The 21,538-nt window shown below is 41.8% G+C and overlaps 1 protein-coding gene across 3 annotated transcripts; it reads right to left on the reverse strand.

Moving 5' to 3' along the window:
• Window positions 1-996: 996 nt before the first annotated feature.
• Window positions 997-20,626, reverse strand: LOC147797452 (uncharacterized). Of its 3 annotated transcripts, none has more exons than XM_087143329.1 (14): window positions 20,472-20,626; window positions 15,027-15,242; window positions 14,108-14,302; window positions 13,123-13,353; window positions 11,849-12,070; window positions 10,528-10,806; window positions 10,111-10,281; window positions 8,412-8,477; window positions 7,577-7,840; window positions 7,134-7,283; window positions 6,306-6,457; window positions 5,575-5,677; window positions 4,494-4,700; window positions 997-3,835 (listed from the first exon to the last, which is right to left on the reverse strand). In XM_087143329.1, exons 1-14 carry the CDS (start codon window positions 20,554-20,556, stop codon window positions 3,387-3,389), a joined length of 2,790 nt encoding a protein of 929 aa, XP_086999455.1. In that variant the 5' UTR covers window positions 20,557-20,626; the 3' UTR covers window positions 997-3,386. The 3 variants fall into 3 exon arrangements, with proteins under 3 accessions (XP_086999455.1, XP_086999454.1, XP_086999456.1); XM_087143328.1 differs by having other exon boundaries at window positions 8,295-8,477; XM_087143330.1 differs by lacking the exon at window positions 20,472-20,626 and adding an exon at window positions 16,136-17,130 and having other exon boundaries at window positions 8,295-8,477.
• Window positions 20,627-21,538: the final 912 nt, after the last annotated feature.

Here is a 21,538-nt window from a genome sequence, read left to right on the forward strand (position 1 = left end):
TCAATAGGCATGTAAACGACTCCTATCTCTGAGGGCATGTACAACCGTTGCCGTAACTTTGAACTACGGATGAGACAGATAAATGATTTCGAAGAGGTAAAATTTACAAGTCTACAATCACACACCCGAAGGGTACGATAGTGGAGAGTGTCCACTAAAAGCGACTAGTATGTTGAGATTAAGTTTTACGGAAATGTAGTTGGGGACGGATCTATAAGATGAGATCATCGACCCCATCTGATAGGCCCTACATCTAAAGAACCTCAGTAAAGGTATATTAACCACGTACTTCGGCTATTTTTTGAGTGTACGAAAAAATACAAAGGAGCAAACACCCACACTTACACGGCTACACTTGTGGAGTATTTCCTTTGTACTTGTGTACAAAACTACTCCCACACAACACGCAAAAATTTTCAAAATACTCCCATGGAAACCAAATTCATTTTCCTTGGTTGAAATTCGACCGTATGTCCCCTTATATTAAACACTTCAATTTGCGACGGATTTTTACCCATCAAAAATTTCCCCTTTTTGAGTTATTTCCAAATATCGTTTCGTGAAATTCTTGTGGGGTACCGTCTCAGTACCCCACAAGTACCCTATGGGATCATCTTCCCATTGTTCCGGTACCCCACAAAGCACCATGTAAAAGCGCAAAAGAACGCCAAGCTTAAATACCTTCACTAACGGTGACAACTGCGTAGTACCCCTTCCCCTGTACGAAGAAAATGGTGTTTTGAAAGAGAAACAGTGTGAACTCGTAGAGTGTTCCCACGATCATTTACAGGTTGTCTATGATTTGAACCACTGTGACCGACAGAGCATCCCTTATCCGTCCGAACCAACAACGTGAAGGTCCGTAGGCCCAATCCGGCTCAAGCTTTGGGCCAAAGGCGGGCGGTGTACGTTTTCTGACAAAGTTTTAGAGAAATTGTGGTTATTGCCCAACCAAGCTACTTAACACGCAAAAAAGTAAAACTTTTTCAAAGAAAATGTGGAAAACTGTGATTTATTTATTATTTGTACATCGAGTTATGGAGTCGCTTGTTATGTTTTGGATGGAATCACGCTCTAGATCATGAATATGGAAATTTCCATTGGCTAAGGAAACCACCAAATTTCTCCGGTCTACTGCCACAAAGAAGACGGATGGCCATTGCAACATAAAAAGTAAAAACAAACAGACAGTAAACAAACAAACAATAAAAACACCTTACTTACATGACTCCATAGCAACAGTTGAAATAAACCACAGACCAGTAAGCACGGAGTAAACACTTCAAGTACCCCCGGTACAAATTTGGGGAGGTTAGTATAGTAGATGGTAATAAAAAGATTAGCATATACATGAAAATAAAACAGTACAAACAATTCCAAGGCTGGTACATGTGTGATCAGTAAGCACACATGTTCCCAAGCACTGCATAAGCAGTAACGTGTGCTGTAACTATTGAGTAAGCGAAAGAACCGTGACGTTATTAATGTCATTAAAATGTGTAACGGTCACGAATATTTTGCTTAATACACTGATAATAAAAGTGAGGAATAATCACATTCATAGCAGAACTAAAATCTGTTTCGTGTTAATCGTCACCTCTAGAGAGGAATCGTGGTGACACGTTAACTCTGAACAAGCCGGACACAATAATATTTAGCCCATATCTCAGCCGGCGGTCGGATTCCACTATCCCCAAGAACTCGGCTCTGTGCCTCTTTTGATATTTTTAAAACTTGGCACCCATATAAAAAAGGAAATCGGAGCACTCCATCACAAATGGGAAAGTTAAACTCAATCAAACAATTCGGTCATTAGAAGTTCAAGGCTATATGCGTGCCACCCTTCGTGCACATGAGCACACATAATTATCTAGGCGAACCGTCTCTAAAAAAAATGCGCGCTGCACAAGAACGGTTGATTCGATTGTTAGAAAATTGGTGTCGAAATGACTGCGGGGAACACGCTGAAAACTCTGGACAGCTCAGTTCCTTTAACCCTCATAGAGCCGGGGGGCAAGAATCCTCCCTCTTGTTCATTTTTGCTTATAGCATCTCTGGGATTGATTTCTGCGTTACGGTACGGTATGACAATTTGGCCCCAAAATTATGAAAACTGGACGTGGCGTTCTCCCTCAGTGAAAAATTTTATGAGGCAGGATGAAGTATGATGTGAAATTTACCATTGACTTTGTACACAGAAGCACATCGTACAAAAGGCAGTGGTTTCCTTTTGTCAGGAAGTCTCTTGTTTTGGGGAAGGTATATTAATTGTATAAATTAACTTTAATATGCATATTACTGTATACAGCTCATAGCATCTCTGGTTTCATTTCCACTGAATATACAATCCATACAACATCTTTGATGTGAAAAATGCAATAAAATGGTCCGCCAATCGTGGAAGATAAAAAACTAATATCATGAAAAAAATAATAAGTCATAATTATGCAAACACTTAATTAACTCAAACATAATTTCACACAGATGATTAGTATGTATGCCTTTATGACACTGCCAAATTTCATTGAAATACATCATCGTATATTACGGCCGAGATCTGCGGGCGGGGGCAGATTTTGCCACCCCCCCGGCTGTGACAAGGCTAAAAAAAAAAAAAAAAAAAAAAAAAGGAGAGAGAATCCGTCACCCAGTTCTCAGGCTTATAGTATAACGACCAAATACGGACATTTCACAACAAACATGATGCTGATGAACATTATAAAAAGGCATACAGAATTATCATGGACGTCCAAACTTTAGGCAAACTATTACAAACCCTAAAAGGATGACAAGTGATAAAGCCCAAACGTTAGAGGTCACGCACGCAGTGACCTTCCGAACCATACAGTTGCTCGCCTGTGGGGAGTTTACACAGACCTGTACTGTACCGTTTGACAATAATTACAAAAAATATTTCTTACTCGAGAAAACGTTAAGTTGGATTAACATTTCAGTGTCCAAAGCGTCATGTAACATTGTATGAAAAGTTACCTTGAGATGGATAAAAGAAATCGACTTCAATAACAACCCTTCACTTCCGGAACTGTACCGTTCCAGGTTTCCTTGTTTGATCATGTTTATCTTAGATACAGTACTTACGTAAGAACGATCATAGCCTATTGAAGATTTACTAACACTTATAGTCGACGGGCTGTATATTAAGTTGGGCTGGCATGTAACGGGCATAACGTTCAGACTGATTAGTTCGCTTATTGATGCAATTACGTAATCACATAATATTCTAAACTCCTTTTAGAGTCCTGTTCTTATTTACGATTTTAGCTATAAGCAGTGTACACAATCAGTGTACGTGATAAGTGCATCGGCGCTCGGTGACCCTGCAACTGCGTGTGTATCCCTGAGCGCCCCCTCCCCCAAAATTTACTCTAGTTACCCAACTGATCACCGACTTGTTCTTGGATCCAGTCGGTGTAAGCCGACAGCCTGGTGTAAATCCCATATCGACCCTCTACGGCGCAACCCTCTCCCCAGCTGACAATACCAATCTGGACCCATCGTCTGGTACCGTCTGCCACGGTTAGCTGCCTCATGACAGGCCCACCTGAGTCCCCCTTACATGCATCAGAACCGCCCTCCGGTACTCCCGCGCAAAACGCGATATCGGGCCTGTAATCTGACACAGTTGCACACTGAAAGTGATGGAGAAAACTCTGCCTGCATTCCTCGTGTGTCCGCACGGGGACAACGACGTGCCGGAGGCGAGATGATGTTGTCCGGTATCCTTCAATGCACAGGTTACCATAATTGTAAGGTCGTGTCGTACCCCAACCAGCAACAAACGTGGGTTCTCCTTTCGGCGAATAAAGTGTTCTCGCTGAACAGAAAAAGACTTTTCTTAGAGGAAGCCAGATTTATGGTAGAAAAGGCATCATAAGGAAAAGAAGTGCCATTTGAGCTGGAGGTGTGCCTGATGGCAGATTGGAGTTTGCAAAATCAGCAATCAATGCAATGAATAACAGACACCAAGGTTACGTTATTCGCACTATATAAAATCTGCAGCCAAGCATCATACAATAACCACGACAAATCCAGAGTGTTACGCGAGGGACTCGTGCATGGCATCGAGTGCAAAATGATTGAATCCGCTTGTGCAGGGTTCTCTGGTCAGATTTTCCTGCTTTCTATTACCTCAGCAGTTACATATTCTTTCCCTTGCGGTTATCACAATAGTGGCTCAGACTACAAACTTTCTAGTTAGGAGCGATAGGCTTGGGACAAAGCTGAAAGGAAGGGTAAATTTTGCATTGAAACTGTGATTCAAGCCGCAATGTTTCGAGAAAGGGGATTACAGTTTGGGGCTGTATTTATTTCATTCATGCAGCGACTTTAACTTTACCAGTAGAGCCTCCCTTCGTAAGTTTCAACAGGAGTTTGGTGAGTGATGCAAGGGGATTGTCTTAAAAGCTACCGAAGTTTTTTTACATTGAGGATGCAAAACAAATGGTTTTATTTGGCCTTGAAGCAACCCTTACCTTTTGCAACAAATTGTGGCATACAGATGGGTGTTATTTTCGAGTTCAGCTTTACACTGCAACTCAGCCGTAAGAGGGCGATATCATTATCGAGGTTGACCGATGAGTTGAATGCTTCGTGCTTTATCAGGGCGTCGTCACCATCAAGGGTATACACCAGGGCTGGATCGAAAAGTTGTAGAGATGATGTAGATTTGTCGATAAACCCTGAAATGAAGAGTATCGGCATTAACAACGAGTGTATACAAATAAAGCTTGGAACTGTACTAGCTCCTACGGCTAGACCTCAGTTTCTCAGACAGGCCAAGAACGCGTACTTATTATATGCAAAAGCTTAATTATTCACTGAAGTGCAAGGGTCACTTAGTGATAAAAGGTAGTACAACATCGATCATTTTTTATCTAATTAATTCTTCTAATTATGTGAAAAATACCAAAAAATAACTAGGTTGTCACCACACAGCTAGGGTCTGTTGTCTGACATTACATCGGAAAACTGAAAATTGGAACTTGTTTTGGTCACTGCAAAACCTGTGGTGTTAAAAACAATGCTTTTTGGTGTTATCAAATGACCACACATTAATTAAAATAACACTATTGGTGTTACTTTACACACCTACAAGTATTACAATGCAATGGAAGGAGTTAAAAGTAACACCACGGGTGTTGAAATAACACTATAAATTTTATCCATACTGAAAAGTGTTGGTGAATTCCTCTGATAACACCGAGTGTGGTGAATGTAACACTCCACTTTAGGCAGTTCACCAAACACTGTGACTGGCCTGGATGTGATTTTCCAACAAAATGGAAAGATGGCTCACCTGGTACATGAAGTGATTTACGCAAGGATTATCAAATATCACACCGCAATAGATAAGACACAAAAGATAAGAAACACCCAATGTCTATACCGTAGCGTTACTTTATTAAGGTGTTGTTTAAACGGATCATTAAACATTAGAGAATGCCCATGAACTAGGGACTCAAATTCACTCTTCCTATTGGTCAATCGTGTTAAGGCATGATGGGAAACAATACTGCGGAGGAAAATCACATTCATGTAAATGAGACAACCTACCCGTATAAACTCTAATGTTGGACGCTGGGCAATCTTTGAAGCAATGTGCGGCTGACAGAACCCAGTTACTAGCAATGAGGCTGCCGCCACAGAAGAAGGTTGGCTGAAAGAATATGTCAGAAACTTTAAAAGCCGTTCAAATGAACAGCATAGGGTGACCATTTTTATTTGTTACATGCACAACGTGGTACGTGAAACGACTAAAACGATCAATTTGGGATAGACTTCATGTGCATACCTGCATGCAAAAGGAAAGACAATCAGAAAGAAACGTTGACGGTTCAGTGAAGATAGTTCCACTTTCTGGAAGCCGTTGACAATTTGTCTTTCAGGGAACAAAGCTCTTCTGTCTTTCTAAGGCTCTTGAGATTGTAATGTACGTGTTTGGGGCAAAAGCGGTCGGTGGATAAATTTGGGATCAGTAAGCACTGATGGACTGGAGGTTGGTTTGTGGCATGAGAGGCACTTATTTAAGCTTGGATGTTTGTACTTCTACCACAGTAACTCAATTTTCCCAGTTTTTTATCCCGCTGATGAGGTAACTCCGAATAATATAAATGCCTCAAAACTTTGAGAATAGCAAGCCTTTGCGCAAATTTGAGCAAGCCCTGAAGCCAAATTAGTCGAACAGTAGTTACTGAGTAGTTCTTGACTGAACTTAAAGCAAAAGCAAGTTGTAGTACGTACACTGAATTACCTAATCATACATATTGTACTATTTATTGTATTACCAAACATCTTTTGCAGTTACGACAGAATAGCGCCACCTGCCAGGGCCATTTGCCTTCCTCTGCATAGTCTCCACCTGATATCCTTCCCCAGATCTGACGAGTGGTGTTGGTATTGTACCTATCGGTATTGTACCCACAAGCCAAGTAGTTACCTTGATGGAATAATAAAAATATTGTTACAGATATCATTGGGTTTACGAAGTTTGCGTGGGAAAAGTCTGTCAGGCCTTTTCGGCACGATGGCATGCACTCCTGCAGTGTTGGGCGAAGCACGGTTGTTACAACAAGCCCCAGAAATATCGGAGTACAAGATCATTGAGAAAAAAATCTTCCTGAATCATGACCCCCATGTGCCAAAAGGCAATGCACCATGTGGACATCGTACAGAAATCGTTACCTTTGACAATTCCCCAGGCTCGAAAAAGTTTCGATCACACTCCCAAAATCGTTGGGCTTTCCAGTCCTCATTTGCGGAGCGGCTCATGGGATTACATGTATGGTGTCTGTCTTCATGCATGTTTCATTTAGAATTTAATTGTCACAAATGCGATAGGCGAACATTTTTTCCTCTGCATTTAAACGCAGTTTTGAGCCAGGCACAAAATTTAGAGATTGCATGCCCCAGGCAGGAGGCACTGAATGATTGGCGTGACTGATACCTATTTTTGCCGTAGTATAAGAAGCCAGTGTTGCAACTCGTACTACATGACTAAGTTCCGCTGGTGTATTATTTGATTTGGACATTTTAAAAGAAAGTAATTTTCGAGAAGATCGTCTTGCAAGATCAGTTGCAATCCCAGTTTTGCCTTTGACAGAGGGTAATCATACCGGACGAGGCTTGCCGAGTTTCGTTCCTTGGTGGAACACTGTCGTTGTCTTGCCCTTCCGTTAGAGTGGCAAATGTCAAGGTAGCAGACTCAGGATCAGAGATGGATGACTGTGAACTTTCGGAACTGCTCTCATCCAAAACAGGGTCTCCTGCAAACACCAAGTATAAAGCGCAATGTGTCTCCGATTAGTCATACGATGTTATGCAGTAACAGCAAAGCGGGGAAGACTGCATCTTGGTGAAACTTCAACTACCTAGAAGTCTCTGAAGTGTTTAAGGGAACCTAGTACCTTGAAAAGGTGAACCTTGTATGCTAAACTATTTCTATTTCGCAACAAGATGAACAGAGTTTTCCACATCAACAATTACTTGCTTCTTAGAACGTTTCAACAGATTTTATGCCTCACATTGGAGAAGGAACAAATACAACAATCTGCCGTACTTTCCGGACAAGGTCCCTGGCTAGCGACCTGAATGTCTAGATCGAGCAGACAGGCGGTAGCCTTCAGTCTGCAGATGCTGGTGTACGTGTAGCCGTCACTCCCACAGTATTGCTGGTGGCTTGTGGTGTCATCACACTGCTGGGGGTTAATGCAGTTGCACGTCCACTGGCCGTAGCTGTTTGGTACACATCTCTGCCAGACCTCACAATTGCAAGTGTCTGGCGTTGGTAACGTGCCAGTGTCAAGCTCATCTTCATCATTAGCTACCAAAATATGGATAAGGGCTTGCCGAGGTAAGATATAACCTGTTCAATATTAAACTATTTCAAAAAGTGCGACTGCACATCTGTCGCAAATCTTTGAACAGCAACGGTTCTGTCAAAGCCATGTTTGAGAAATAGATCTTTTCTTCAAGTTGATTATGTTCAGGTACCTGATAGGCTACGCTTATATAAATGCTTCCTGCAGGAAGTCAAAATTATAGTTACAAAATGCTTTTCCGAAAGATAGCATTTCCAGCAAAAGGTTTTACTTTTAACGATTATACACACGTGAGACAAGATTAAACTTCCTTCATTGCATGTTTTAAGATGAAAAGGCTTTCAGTGTTAGATGATAGTGGGAATCAAGCAATTTAGATCTTGCCTAACTCCTGACTGCCTGTTGAGGCCCTTCTGATGGCGTCTTTCATTAATTCAAAACAAAACTGTGCCTCACCATTGCAAGTAGGGAAGGGATGGGACCAGCGTCCACCCTGGCACGTCAGGAACGTTTCCCCAACATTATGGAATCCTAATATGCAAGAAAATGCTAACACTGAGCCTTGAGATGTACCTCCGTCTACCTTGAGTCTCAGGTTGGGGTCGAGCTCTTCCATGCGGATCTCAGGACACGCACGAGCTGGCAGTGGAACATAAGGCACCAATATTAATTCGTTCTCATTTGTTTGGCATTAAAGGAACCATGAAATAGAAATATTTCTTATAAATGTTACAAAAAATCTTGAAATTACATCTTTGGGTTCCAATTAACCTAATTTAAAATTTTTGTTTTGCACTTTTAACCCATATTTTGATGCTTTGTTGTTTTTATGCTAATTCTATTTTCATATTCATGAGCAAAACTATGATGTCATCCAAGGCACTGAATTTCGATGTTGCAGTGATTTGTGCACAGAAAAATTCTAGGTTTTTTTAACCACTGCTAGGGCAGATTTTATTTTCTTTGGCAATGTATTGCTGTGTAAGTAGATGGCAATAATTTCGCAAACACCCTTTTCACAGAAATGTTTCCAGATAGCAAATTTGGGATTCACAATTTGAACATGAAAACCTGCAACCTGAAGAATGTCTTCCTGTATTTACATCAGAGCAAAAGCGCCCTCATTTGTCCAGAAATGTTTGGTCAATTTTTAATGTTTGAAAGAGTGCACCGTTCAGTTCATGAAACTCAAAAAAACATTTCAAACAGTCTTCATACATGGAAGAAGAGTACAGATATACACAAGAGTGATTCTAAGGAAAGTTCATTTCCTGGTTCATTTAAACATAACAAACTGAAAATATCCGATATCACACCCCAAAAGGGATGCAGATATGGGTCCAACAAGCTTACAACTAGTTCGATGCAAAACGTAATTTGCCAATAGGCTCTATTTGTGAACGAGAGATGTCACGTTTTTTTCAGCAACAACATTCGTTTGGGGCAACAGTTTTGTGCGTGCTTTTAGGTTTGAGAGCCTAGCAAGCAGAACTTATAATTAATACCACTTTTCACTGGAACGTTTGGTATGTTTATGACCCTGGTCAAACAGTCGAACAAACAGCATATTTCCATTCTCTGCAGGCAAACAGTTATTGGACCCAGAGCAGGTACCTAACTGGATGCCAGTAAATTTAACTATATCATTGAAGCTTTACACAGATCAGCTTAACTGCATTGGCTACAGTCAGCAGGGCTTCTTTGAAGGACAGAACCATTGACGAGTGGAAACATATTACAGAGAGACGGGGGGGCTCCCATTGGCAGTCTATGGGTGTAGTCACTGACAAAACTAACCCTTGTTTTTGTTTCAAAATTGTTCTAGGAGTGCGGCAAGAGGGATGAAAGACAAAGGTGTGGGGTTCAAAGAGGAGAGGACATAGGTAACCGCCACACCCATTTTGATGCTTCAACGCCTGTACTTGAAAGGGATTTGGTAGCAGAAACCATGGCTAGAATGAGGCTGGCAGATTAACACTTCTTGAAAAGAGAAGGTGCTTTGGAACAGAAATGTTGTAGAGCCTGCGTACACACGATAACCTTTTCACCTCCATGTGTTAGGAAACTGAGTCTTATTCCATTCCTACCTACTGTATAGTTCAAGTCTCAGATGCTGTGGAGCTGTGGTTTTACCTCACTTTTTGTGTCATAACTGACCAAAGACAGCAAAGCAACTCGGTAGATTTGATTTTTAATTCTTGACGCATCACTCAGTCACTAGATTTCCAGAATAACAAATCCCTCTCATATATACAGTAAGTTTGTAACTCACCTCTGCAGTACGGTACGTCTCCTATCCATTCTCCAGCATTGCACTTGATCTGCTGCTCCCCTTGGAGATCGTATCCCTCGTTACATTCAAATGACACTGTCTGTGACAGGCGGAAGTCATTGCCAATACGACGGCCGTTCAATGGAGGCAGTGGCTCTCCACAAGATACAGCTAGGGAAAATTATAAGTGATGCAGAAAAAAAGACAGCAGATGATTTTAGGAGTTTACTCAATCACAACAGTGGATCACATGATGAGGAAAAAAAGATTAAAAGAACATGAAACATGTGCACACTTGGTAACTTCAGCATTGTTCACTCATGTATAGAAATTATTGCATAGTTTCAATTTAAAACTCAAAGCGTTAAAGACCAAAATGCAGATTTTGATAATAAATCAGTTGATACATGAACTTACCTCTTACCTGTATAGAAAGTAAATGGTAGTCCTCACTCCCTGCCTTCAAACATGTATAAATCCCGGAATGACTTTCTATTGGTCTACCAAACCTTTTCCCATTTTCTATTGGTGTAAATCCTTCTGAGTGACTGGCCCTCAGTGATGATTTTCCTCCTGAGACAATGCATTGGATGGTCAGTTCACCAACACGTGGGTAGATGAGCAGGGTTCCGTTAGCAAGGAACTGGTGGAGCATGGTGTACAGGGAGGGTATGGCGAAGCTAATCGCTGCAGACTCTATCATTGGAATCAAAAACAGATACCACAATGAACATCCTCTCCCCTTAAAAATCCCTTGACATACCATTGTGCCCTGAATTTTCCTGAACTTTTTATAAAAGGATTTTTCAGCCTGTTAAAAGATTAGCAATCACCAAAATACCCCTGAGAAACCTCCATTGCTGAGTGACCAGTGAAACCATATAAGTGTTTAATCCCCTAAAGAGTGTATGGGGGTACTATATGGTCTGCCCATCATTATCATGGGGGATAGGGCCTCAAAAACCTATAATCACCTGGTCAATATCTGTGAAAAAGCCCTTTAGGATTTCACAAGGAAATGGTATATCGAGGGATGAATTCCAAACACTATGTCAGTCTCTCAGACTGACCAGCGAGTAAGGGCAGCGAGTTCTAGCGATGGTGAACTTTTAATTGCAAATTAAAGTGTCTGCCACTCAACACCTTGCATGTATACCAAATTGCATACAGAATTGTGTCCATGTACATATTTGTATAACGGATGGGAGTCCGCCCTGTTAGTAAAATGGCCTTTATACAGGCATCTTGTATTGAAATGTGTGACTTTACTGCACTAACCCTACGAGTTTGTGTTCAGTAACCTCCAAATATCTGGCAATAAGGCGCAGTCACATGGATCCTGCCGTTTTTTACCTCTGTTATTCTCGCCTGCTGATATGGACTCCTCAAAATTTATCAAAATGCCTAAAGTTACCAGACTACCCTCAAACTTTGGGGCAAAATGGGGCATCAAAACAGAGAGCAATAAGGGGTTATAATGTATTAGTAAAGAGTACAACTACAATGGCCAGCTTTGCACATAAGTTTAACATGAAAACATACCACATCTCGGCACTTATAAGTCTACGATACTGGGTATTTCAGCATCTGCCAAAATGCCTTTCAATAAGATTTCCTACAGCTCTGGGTAAATGTCCTCGATAAAAAGCCTTTCGGTCGCAACCTGAATGCCTCGCTTTATACTGTCTTCGTAATTTAAGATTACTGTGCATGCAGCAACATATGCACAACTGCATACCACATCTCGGCACTGGTCCATCCCATTGGCCGTCATTACACATTCGGAGCGCACCAGTCATTAATTTCTTCTTCAGTGGATCCACACAGTGTGATATCATGTAGGAGTTATGGTGAAACACAGTGCGGAGGCTGTCAGGTAGCTTGACTAAGCCATCCACGTACTGTCTGACATGTGGGATCGTGGCTGGACGAGAGCAGGAGCGCTTCTGAAATGCAGCCTCTGTCAAACAAAAAAGGAAATTGGTTAAATATTCGATATTGACTATTTATAAAAATATGACAGGTGGATGACAGAAGAAGTGGAGGAACAGAAGACAAAGAAAAATGGGACAATTTACAGAGCGTTTAATGTGAAAACATCTCAGACTACATGTACCAGACTGCCTGACAAGTAAAAGTACGTTGCTCAATTTGTCCTAAGAATGCCGGCTGCAATATCTGGAACATCCAACCCAGTGTCCCCATTTTGTGCACATGGTTAAAATTGTAATTTAAGTCTAAATTCATGTCTGTAGCTAACATCGTCATTAGAGAGAGATTGAAAACTGTGATTAAATCATTTGCCTTAGCATCATGTTGTCTGGATGGGGCAAAATCAAATGCCCTCATGCTCTGATTGTTCCCTTTGGTTTTGTGCACACACGTACGTGAAGTGCGGGGACAACTGCAGTCCCAAACATCGAAAAATAACAAACTGTCCCTTTGACACGGGAAACCAGCATGCCTTCCCATTCATACACACATCCAGTCGAGCAGGTGGTGTAGGTAGACCTTGTGTAGTGCCCAGACTCAGCAACTGAAAGTGGCCCGCTACTGCAAATATCACTCCCGGGCACAGCCTGAGGTGTTTCACTTTACATTATTACTAGATGCTCAGAGAGCTTGTCTTTTCCGTAGAATATGTTTTTTGGGGGTGGAAAATATAATCCCAAGCAGTCAGGTCGGTTTATTGTGCAATAATCCTGGTGTACAATGATTGAACACTTGGCGGTTGCAGGGATTTGGAAAGGTTGAGCAAACTATAGATGTCTTACTCATATTTCAACCTCACTGTGTAAACAATGCCAAAAATTTGTGACGTGAAAAGCATTATTTCTCTTATGTCTCTTTATACGACGGAAAAGTATTACATTATTTACACGCACTGTACTGAAAACTGCTGAACATATATTTTCCTATAGCTGAAAGCACAAACTAGTGCAGTCATACTGCATGAGTATAACTCTGCAGGCTTTCTCGATCAGAACACACAGCCACGAATGTTTGTCTTACCGCAGGATGGCAAGGCAGGAGTCCAAGCGCCATTTGAACACATAGAGTCGACTGCCTTCCTCCCATTTGCACTGTAGTGGTTAATACAGCGAGTGACAATCCAGTCACCTTGACCAAAATTGATTACAGAGTCAATCAAGGCAATGTTTTGGCCATTGTGGAAGACCAAGGCATTGGGTGGAGAAGGCGTGGGGCATGGAGCATTTGCATTCGGTGTTTCTGTTACTGGCACTGTGAATAAATAATCAGAGAAGACGTAAACGATAATAAATGTTTGTTCTTTAAGTGATGAGCTTGAGTAATTGCTGACAAGTTTTGATTTCCATGCTAGTCCTCAACTACATGTACATTTAGTTGAAAACATGATAATGTTCAAAGCATCAAGGTGATGACTGACACTTGGTATAAATTTTTTGCCAAATTCAGAACAAATCACATTTGTCTGTTGTAACAGTTTTCTTCTTACCCTCTGGCATCTGACAACTACTAAGAATAATTTCGCAGAGAAGTCTACAGTAGCCCAAACCCCAAGTTAGAAAATCAATGGAAATTTGAGGTTTGAGGATAGTTATGTTTCTAGTGCTAAGATGTTTCAGGTTTGGATCTTTTCAAGTAAGCTTGAAAAGAGCTTTTTCTCATGAACCACTCGACAAGGCAGTGCAAACTTCACTAAAAATCAAATCTCCGTGGAAAACATGCATCGTGGAAGCTACTGTGACATTATTTCTGCACATTGTGTTCTGTCCCGAGTGGGACCAAGAGAGGGCGCAGTTTTCCTGGCAATGATGGCTCCTTTGGCAGGCTCTGCATTTCACCAGTTCACAATGACTTTGAAAGGCTCACTTTACGGTCGCGTAACTACCAACAAAAATGACACTCCCACCAACATAATTCTTTTCAACCAATGAGGAGGTGCCTCTGCTCAAGGCGGTTATCATGGAATATGCATGTGTCATACTGACCCCAGCCCACTTCCAGTGCTTACCTGTCAGTCGTTGGCACACAGGTAGCTCCTCTGGGCTCCATCTCCCATCAACGCAGTAAGAATATTTTTTGGATGGGTCTTGTAACTGATATCCCTTATAACACTCGTACCTTATGGCAGAACCGTGCACCGTACTGTCCCCCTGCTCCAGGTTGTAGCTGCCATGTTCGGGGTATGGTGGATAGTCACATCTAACTGTGTAAAGCATTAAGTTACAAAGTTTATCTTCAATAAAAAATTATGCTGATTAAAATATACGAGCCATGTGGAAGGCCAACAGAAAATATTACTCCTGATCTTATCAAATTTCAGCAATGATACAAAAAAATGGCATTGGTTAGTTAACCCTTACAGTAATGTTTGCAGGCCTGGTAGGTTAAGATGATAAAATTCCCAAATCTTTGCAAAATATATACCATGGGAGAGTGTACTGCACACATGTATTTGTTGTGTTGCTATTATAGCGTTGTATTTTTCTCTTTCTACGGTAAAGTTTTTTGTAAACTTTATAATATTTTTAAATCTGTGTGAGAATGGAATTATGAAGATATTAAATACTCCAACCAGATATACATGTAAGTCATAAGAGATAACAAGCAGGGTTGACAGTGTACACTCAGAGCCCATACTATTGACAGAGTACCAAAGGCCATGTCCACATCACCTGGCTAAGGCCAAAAATTGCACACGAGTCTATTGCAGTGGCCGCGGCCACTTGAGTGTAAATTCCAGCCATAGCCAAGGGATTCGAACACGGCCATTGGTCCATGTACACACAAAATTTTGTCATGCACAGAAAGTCATAACAAGTAAATTAGTGAATCCATGTCTTGGCTTGCAGAGTAGCTCTTACATAGAAGATTTTTACACTGGATCTGCAAATAGTTGTTGTGGTACTTTTTATAATACCAGAATTTACCTGGGCTACAATATGGGATGTGAGTGATATCCTGAAGATGTCCCATCCAACACCAAGGAGTGTTTCTATTTTGATTTATCAGATTATGTCCTCTTGCGCAGGTGAAATGGACTTTAGTACCATGAGGTATGTGTACAATTCCGTCAGCATCAGGTGCAGGTTCGTTGTTATTGATGATAACATCACCGAAATCACTTGCCTGTAGTCTACAATGTTCTAAAGCAAAATAATTTGAAAGCAAAGTCAACTGTCAACCTCAACAGAATTTACATCAGGGCAAGACTAGATGATATTATGAAGTTTTCTCAAGAATTATCATCCAACAAGCACATTTTCGCTGCTGCAGCCAATTTCATGAAATGTACGTAATAGCTGACTTTCACATACGCAATATTTGGTCGTGTAAGTTGTGCAACAAACTCTCACACATTTTGGGAAAGCTTTCCCCTGCATAAATTCATGACTAGCACAACTAATGGTGTTTACAACTTAAAGTTACAACTTCACTGTGTACAATCAGTTTTGGGTAGTGAAGAGTTGAAATCAGTTATTTAACTATCAACCAATCAAGCTCACTTAAGGCTCATCACTACTTTTGGAGATTTTGGAACTGTGTTTACCTGTGAAAGAACTTGGCTCCAACAAAGAAAATACCAAAACATTTCCAAAATTACTCATGGAACTACAGTTGTCATGAGACTGAAAAGGAACAGTCATCTTTTACACTCTGATCATTTTTGACAATGAATTTTCAGATAGTTAGGATGCTACAAAGCTACGCAACTTTTTGTAAACTCAACCACAAGCACATTACACAGCTACACCACATACTCCTGGCATAAGGTTTACGCATGATGCGGAGCTACACCTGTTTCCTGAAATTGGTGGCAGGTTAATGTCATGCGTTCTGACAACACCTGTTGACAAACATTTTCAAACTGAGCTCATGTCCTTTATTCTTTTTTCTTTCAAAGTTTCTCAGTTTAAAAATCTATTCTGCTGTTGAGTCATAACAGAGTACAAGTTCATTTTTAAGTTTTCGTTGAAATTTGATCAGTTGACAGTTTCTCTTTCTTGAACTTTAATTTTTGTTTCAAACGAATACTTACCAGGGACACACCGGGGTTCAGGGGTCAACTCGCCTGACTCACAACGAGTGACGATATCTTGTGCCTTTTCATATCTATCTCTACAAGAGTAGGCAAGCTGATAGCCGTGAGGAAGACGGCTTATCTGCTGTAATAGCCTACCATTTTCAGGGGCCTGAAGCTGGCAATATCGTGCACAGCCTTCACAATATCAGAAAGGTGGTGCGGACGGAAAAATGATTCGAGGGATGCATTTGGTTACTGTGTGTTCTCTCGGAGCTGTATGACGAGTCGACCCAATTCACGTACCCTGTTACGGATATAGCCATGCTGATCTACATCGTACCCTAGTTTCATGTATTGACGCTTGGCTAATTCAACAATCAACGTGTCATTCTTGACTACCAAAGCCACATCGTCTCTCTTCATTTGGACTAAGAACCTGGTGCAACTGGAACGACACGCCCACAGGAGGAGGTTTCTTACCGGTGCTGTCAGTCTATGGAGGGGGTGCTGGCTTCAAAGGGCACACGTGTCGCCACAAATCGGTACGCACATAATAGCCGTAACAATATACGCATGGTCCATACGCATGGGGAGATACCTTGCGATTTGGCCTGTACCCGACAACGAGCACACCACGACGTTCACGCAGAACCTGATTACCTGTACCTGTATTGCGAATTTTCAACAGGAGTTTCTTACGCATATTAGCGTTGGGCCCACAGGCGATCTCAACGACTTGTCTTTCTTCCTTGTGACATGACTGGAAATGACGGGGGAGCTTGGCCTGGAGTACATCGCAGTAAAAGCAGAAGTGTTCCTTGTCCCATTTCCTGCAGCCAACCTATTTTACTGGTTTGCATTACGGTCACACCATAGTTCTCCTGGACGTCAGACGTGTCATCACTTAGAGCAACAGATGTAGTAGGCTTACTGCTGGAACCGGTGGACGACTCAGGCATACTGTCCAAACTTCTTCTTTTAATTTGGTATGGACTGGTGGTGGGGGTGGGGGAGAACAGGTATCCGGGCTCCAAAGAGCCACATTCACCCCCCACCCACCCCACCCCAAAAAAATGTAATCACAATTAGGCCTAGAACCACCAAATACTGATAATAGATAAGTCTTCGTTACATCTTGAAAACTAGTTCGCGGTACCAGCTGCTTCATTTGACTCGGACCGGCCAGCCGACCCCGGCAAGCTCGGTGGTCGAGTGGTTAAGACATCTGCACTAGTAAGCAGGAAGTCGTGGGTTCGAGTCCCACCCGAGTAAGCTTGTGAGGTTTTTTCGCAAGCTCTCGGACAAGCACTGAGCATACAGTGCTTATTGATATACGTTGGGTACGGGCAAAACCGTTATATATATAATTAAGTCTTCGTTTGTTGCTGGAAAAATGTGCTGCAGGAACCTGTTCAACTGAATTATGTGATTGAGCTTTATGGACTGCGTAGGTGTACCTATTCCACTGGCACAATCACTCTAACAGCGGTATAAGATCTACATTATCCTATCGACAACATGGGGGGGGGTTAGCAGCCATACTTTAACTACACTTTAACTAGTAGCATGGTACTAGCCAGTACTGGGGCCATGTATTTAATGATGTAGTAAACCGTACCGAGATAGGGTCTGGTCATATCATGCTCAACATTCTGCTTCAAATTAAATCGTTTTTATTCACCTTATTTTCCACTAGAAGAAACCTACATCTCAGAACGGCTACAGGAGTCCACGGGTGTGATGGCAAGGTGACGCTATAATGCTTTTGGACAGTTTGGAGGCTTTTATATTTGTTGGGGTTATGCATCCCCTGCACTTGGCGACGTTCATTGTGCTCAGCGATCCGGACAGGGTAGCAAGAGAGGTAGAGAGGGCGCCATTCCATCCAGGGATGCGCTGAAACTGTCCGTTTAGAGTGGGTGTCTTTAAACACCCGGCGTGTTAAATGCATACACCGAGTACGGCTTCCAAATGCCTTGAAATTTCGCTGACCCTCATAACTGCTGACTGCAGCCTCAAATTTCACCTTATTGCGAACTGAGGACGTCCTCGATTTACAATTCGACCTCGATTCACGTTGTGTTAATACATAGAAAAGGTCCGTCTGCACCTTTCACAAGTACACAAGAAACTTAGGATATGCCTCTGAACACTCCAGTTTCGAAGCCGAGCCGGGGATGTAATAAAACGCACTCTAAAATAAGAGGGTAAAATAAAATTATCTTTCCCATTGGACTTTTAGTAGGTGTTGTATTCAACACACCTTGCTTGTACAATGAAGATAAGTTTGTGAGGTTTTTTCGCAAGCTCTCGGACAAGCACTGAGCATACAGTGCTTATTGATATACGTTGGGTAAGGGCAAAACCTGTTATATATAATTAACATCTCCCCAACGCAAAAATACATCTTGAAAATAGTTCGCGGTACGTGCTGCTTCATTTGACTCGGACCGGCCAGCCGACCCCGGCAAGCTCGGTGGTCGAGTGGTTAAGACATCTGCACTAGTAGGCAGGAGGTCGTGGGTTCGAGTCCCACCCGAGTAAGCTTGTGAGGTTTTTTCGCAAGCTCTCGGACAAGCACTGAGCACACAGTGCTTATTGATATACGTTGGGTAAGGGCAAAACCTGTTATATATAATTAACATCTCCCCAACGCAAAAATACATCTTGAAAAAAAAGAAGATAAGTTTGTTCTTTAATACACAATATGTAGGGTGTGAAGGAAGACATTTAAAAGTTAAGTAATAGGTTTCTGGTAGCACCAAAGACAATTTCAATGGACAATCGTGTACCAAGCACATGGTTTGTGTACTCATCATGTCGATTTGCTAAGTTATCGACTACAGGGACAGTATTTTTCTTTTCCCAAGACACACTTCCTGAGCTAACATGCGACGAACGCTTCCATGTCTGTGCACCGTACAAGTAACACATGCAATGCAGTGTTAACAACGAGGATATAAAAATTGTATTGAATAATTATGATAAACACTGTTCTTTTTCTTAGTACAAACTGAACCCTTGATTTATTCAAACAAAAGAGGAAACTTGGTGTACGTTAAAAGAACTTACACATTGATTATGCATGCATTTTGTGATTCTTTGATCAATTTAGGATACATCCAGCATTATTTTTGGTGTTTTCTACGTCCACCCTGCAAAATGTTCCAAATATCGAAAAGCAAAATAAGAACTTCAGTCATACAAAATGGTATATTTAAAGAATACAGAGCAACAGAAAAGACGTTTTTTTTAATTAGATATAAGGACCTCTGTATCTTACCTGTACCACTGTTCCATGCTCAATCACTTGGCCCATCGTGTAACATTCATGGCTTTGTGAAAAGTAGCCATTTTGGGGCGGGGCTGGGCACTGTCCATTCAGCTGCAACCACTTAGGTATTGCAAATACCGATGAAAAAACAGGTACTGTCCCAGAAAATATGACTCCAATTGCTTTCAATTACACTATAAAGCAAGTTTTAGTGTGGTCGCAAACATACATAAAACAATTAAGCTATTGTCAGTGATAGTAAAGATAAAGGCAATACATTAGCGGTGCCACCATGCATATTTTTTGTCAGTATGTGTGGTTCTGAAAAAAAAAAGAACTGCAGAGTACTTAACGTTTCGGACAGTATGCTCAGTCCATAGTCAGACTGCAGGGATCATAACGGTGAAGCGGTAAAGTGGCATAAACGTTGCTTGGAGACGCAACACCCAAGATCCATCCTTGGCCTAAGGGCGAGACTGGCAGGACCTCAGCCAACACAAAGCCCATGGCAGGAAAGGAGAATTTGAGAAGTCATCCATCATCAAGCACTCCCACACCCAAAGACCACCAACTGAAGTTAAGCTGGATAGCATGGATACTGGGTACCCTTGCCGTATCAGATCACTGTCACATCGGTTTCAACATTAAGGACATCATGCATCCGGTGCGATGGGTCTCCCCTAGGATATGCTTCCAACCTATGGGCCTCGTATACCATTGGCAACCTCCTCCCCCCCCCCCCCCATTTCAGACTGACACACCTCACTGTTCATTTAGCATGTCATGTTTTGTTTGGATACCCTTGGGTTAATTGGATCCTGGGTTAGCATCTGCCCCACACCTCACCGCTTCCAGGCAACATTAATACTGTAAGTCCTTGAAATCCTGCAGTCTACTGACGGGGGAGACAGCATTCTATCCCTCATGCTGAATTGAACAAAGTAAACGTTCATAAATTACACACTTCTGATCACAACTGCAGAAGTTAATTTCAAAGAACTTTGCTTCCACAAACAGATACTCATGGTAACCCAACAGCCAAGACAAACCAGGCCTTGCTTCGGAGTTTGTCCTTACCTCTTTGACAAGTTGCCCCGATGAGAATCATCGATAACAAAAGGCACGACACCACCACGGACGCCATTGCTGAGCGATACTCCATTTCATAAGTGTATCATCCACCGGTTCCAGGTTTGAGCTTCTGGTTTTATATCCGGATACAGCCCCACGCTTCTTGTTGGCGGAAACGGACGGTCACGCAGGTCAGGGACATGCTGGCACTCACCGCCAGACACTTGAATTCTCGAAAGGATAATGCTCTCACAACAACACCATACACACCTACATACGGACAAAATACAAATGCAAGGACTGCGGTGTCAGTATGCAAAAAAAAACAACTTCGGCGTTATGCTCGTTCTATTTTATTCTTGTTAGTTAAAAAGAATGGTCTGATATGGTGGCCCCGGAGGGACATCGTCAATATTAATACATGTATCAGTATTTGCGACCAAATTTACGACCCACTCTCTGGTCTCGAATATTGCTGCCAATATCAACAACCGAAATTCACGACTTGCTCTTTAGTCGCGAATACTGACGCCAATATTTGCGACCAAATTCACGACTCTTTGTTAGGAGAGAATTTGCTTGGTTTCAGACACAGCAATTGGTTTTTTAAAGTAGTACCCCCTGCGTTGTGCCAGGTCTGCCCAGCCAAATAACGACTTGAGGGGTACAGACCGCTAACTCAAGCCCCATTACAAACACTGTAGAATCAGCACTGTTCAGTTCAGGGTCCATTCCGACATCCCTGAGATTTCTGAAACACAAATTGAATTATTGTTTAGTCCCTAGCATTTCAATTTCTTTTCAATATTTGTGGGTTAAATACATTTTTAATTATTCCTACAAAACAACCCCCCCCCCAAGTGATTTTTCTGAAGTGAGGTTGAAACCATTCTCAAAGTAGCAACCCTCAGCTTTCTTGGGCACTTCGAACCATTTTCAACCGTATTTTTGTAGCCATTCTGCTCTCATATGAAAGCTCAAAGACTCAGGCAGTCGATCCTGGCAACGATTTACTCAATCTCATCATTTTGGGGGCCAAACAATCTCTTTTTCAAAAGATACTGTGCGTGGAA

The sequence above is a fragment of the Acanthaster planci genome, linkage group LG11, assembly GCF_054643075.1.
Source record: "Acanthaster planci isolate LZ-2023a linkage group LG11, COTS_SCS, whole genome shotgun sequence".
NCBI classification, from domain to species: Eukaryota; Metazoa; Echinodermata; class Asteroidea; order Valvatida; family Acanthasteridae; genus Acanthaster; species Acanthaster planci.

What these genes read in the sequence shown, in the direction of transcription:
- LOC147797452 (XM_087143328.1), bottom strand. Translation starts at nt 20,556, where the DNA reads ATGGAGTATCGCTCAGCAATGGCGTCCGTGGTGGTGTCGTGCCTTTTG. An exon ending in ACTTTCTATACAGGTAAGAG is followed by an intron (nt 10,282 to 10,527) that starts GTAAGTTCATGT and finishes AATTTTCCCTAG; the next exon opens with CTGTATCTTGTGGAGAGCCA. An exon ending in GTAACTGCAAAAGATGTTTG is followed by an intron (nt 5,678 to 6,305) that starts GTAATACAATAA and finishes ATATTCTTTCAG; the next exon opens with CCAACCTTCTTCTGTGGCGG.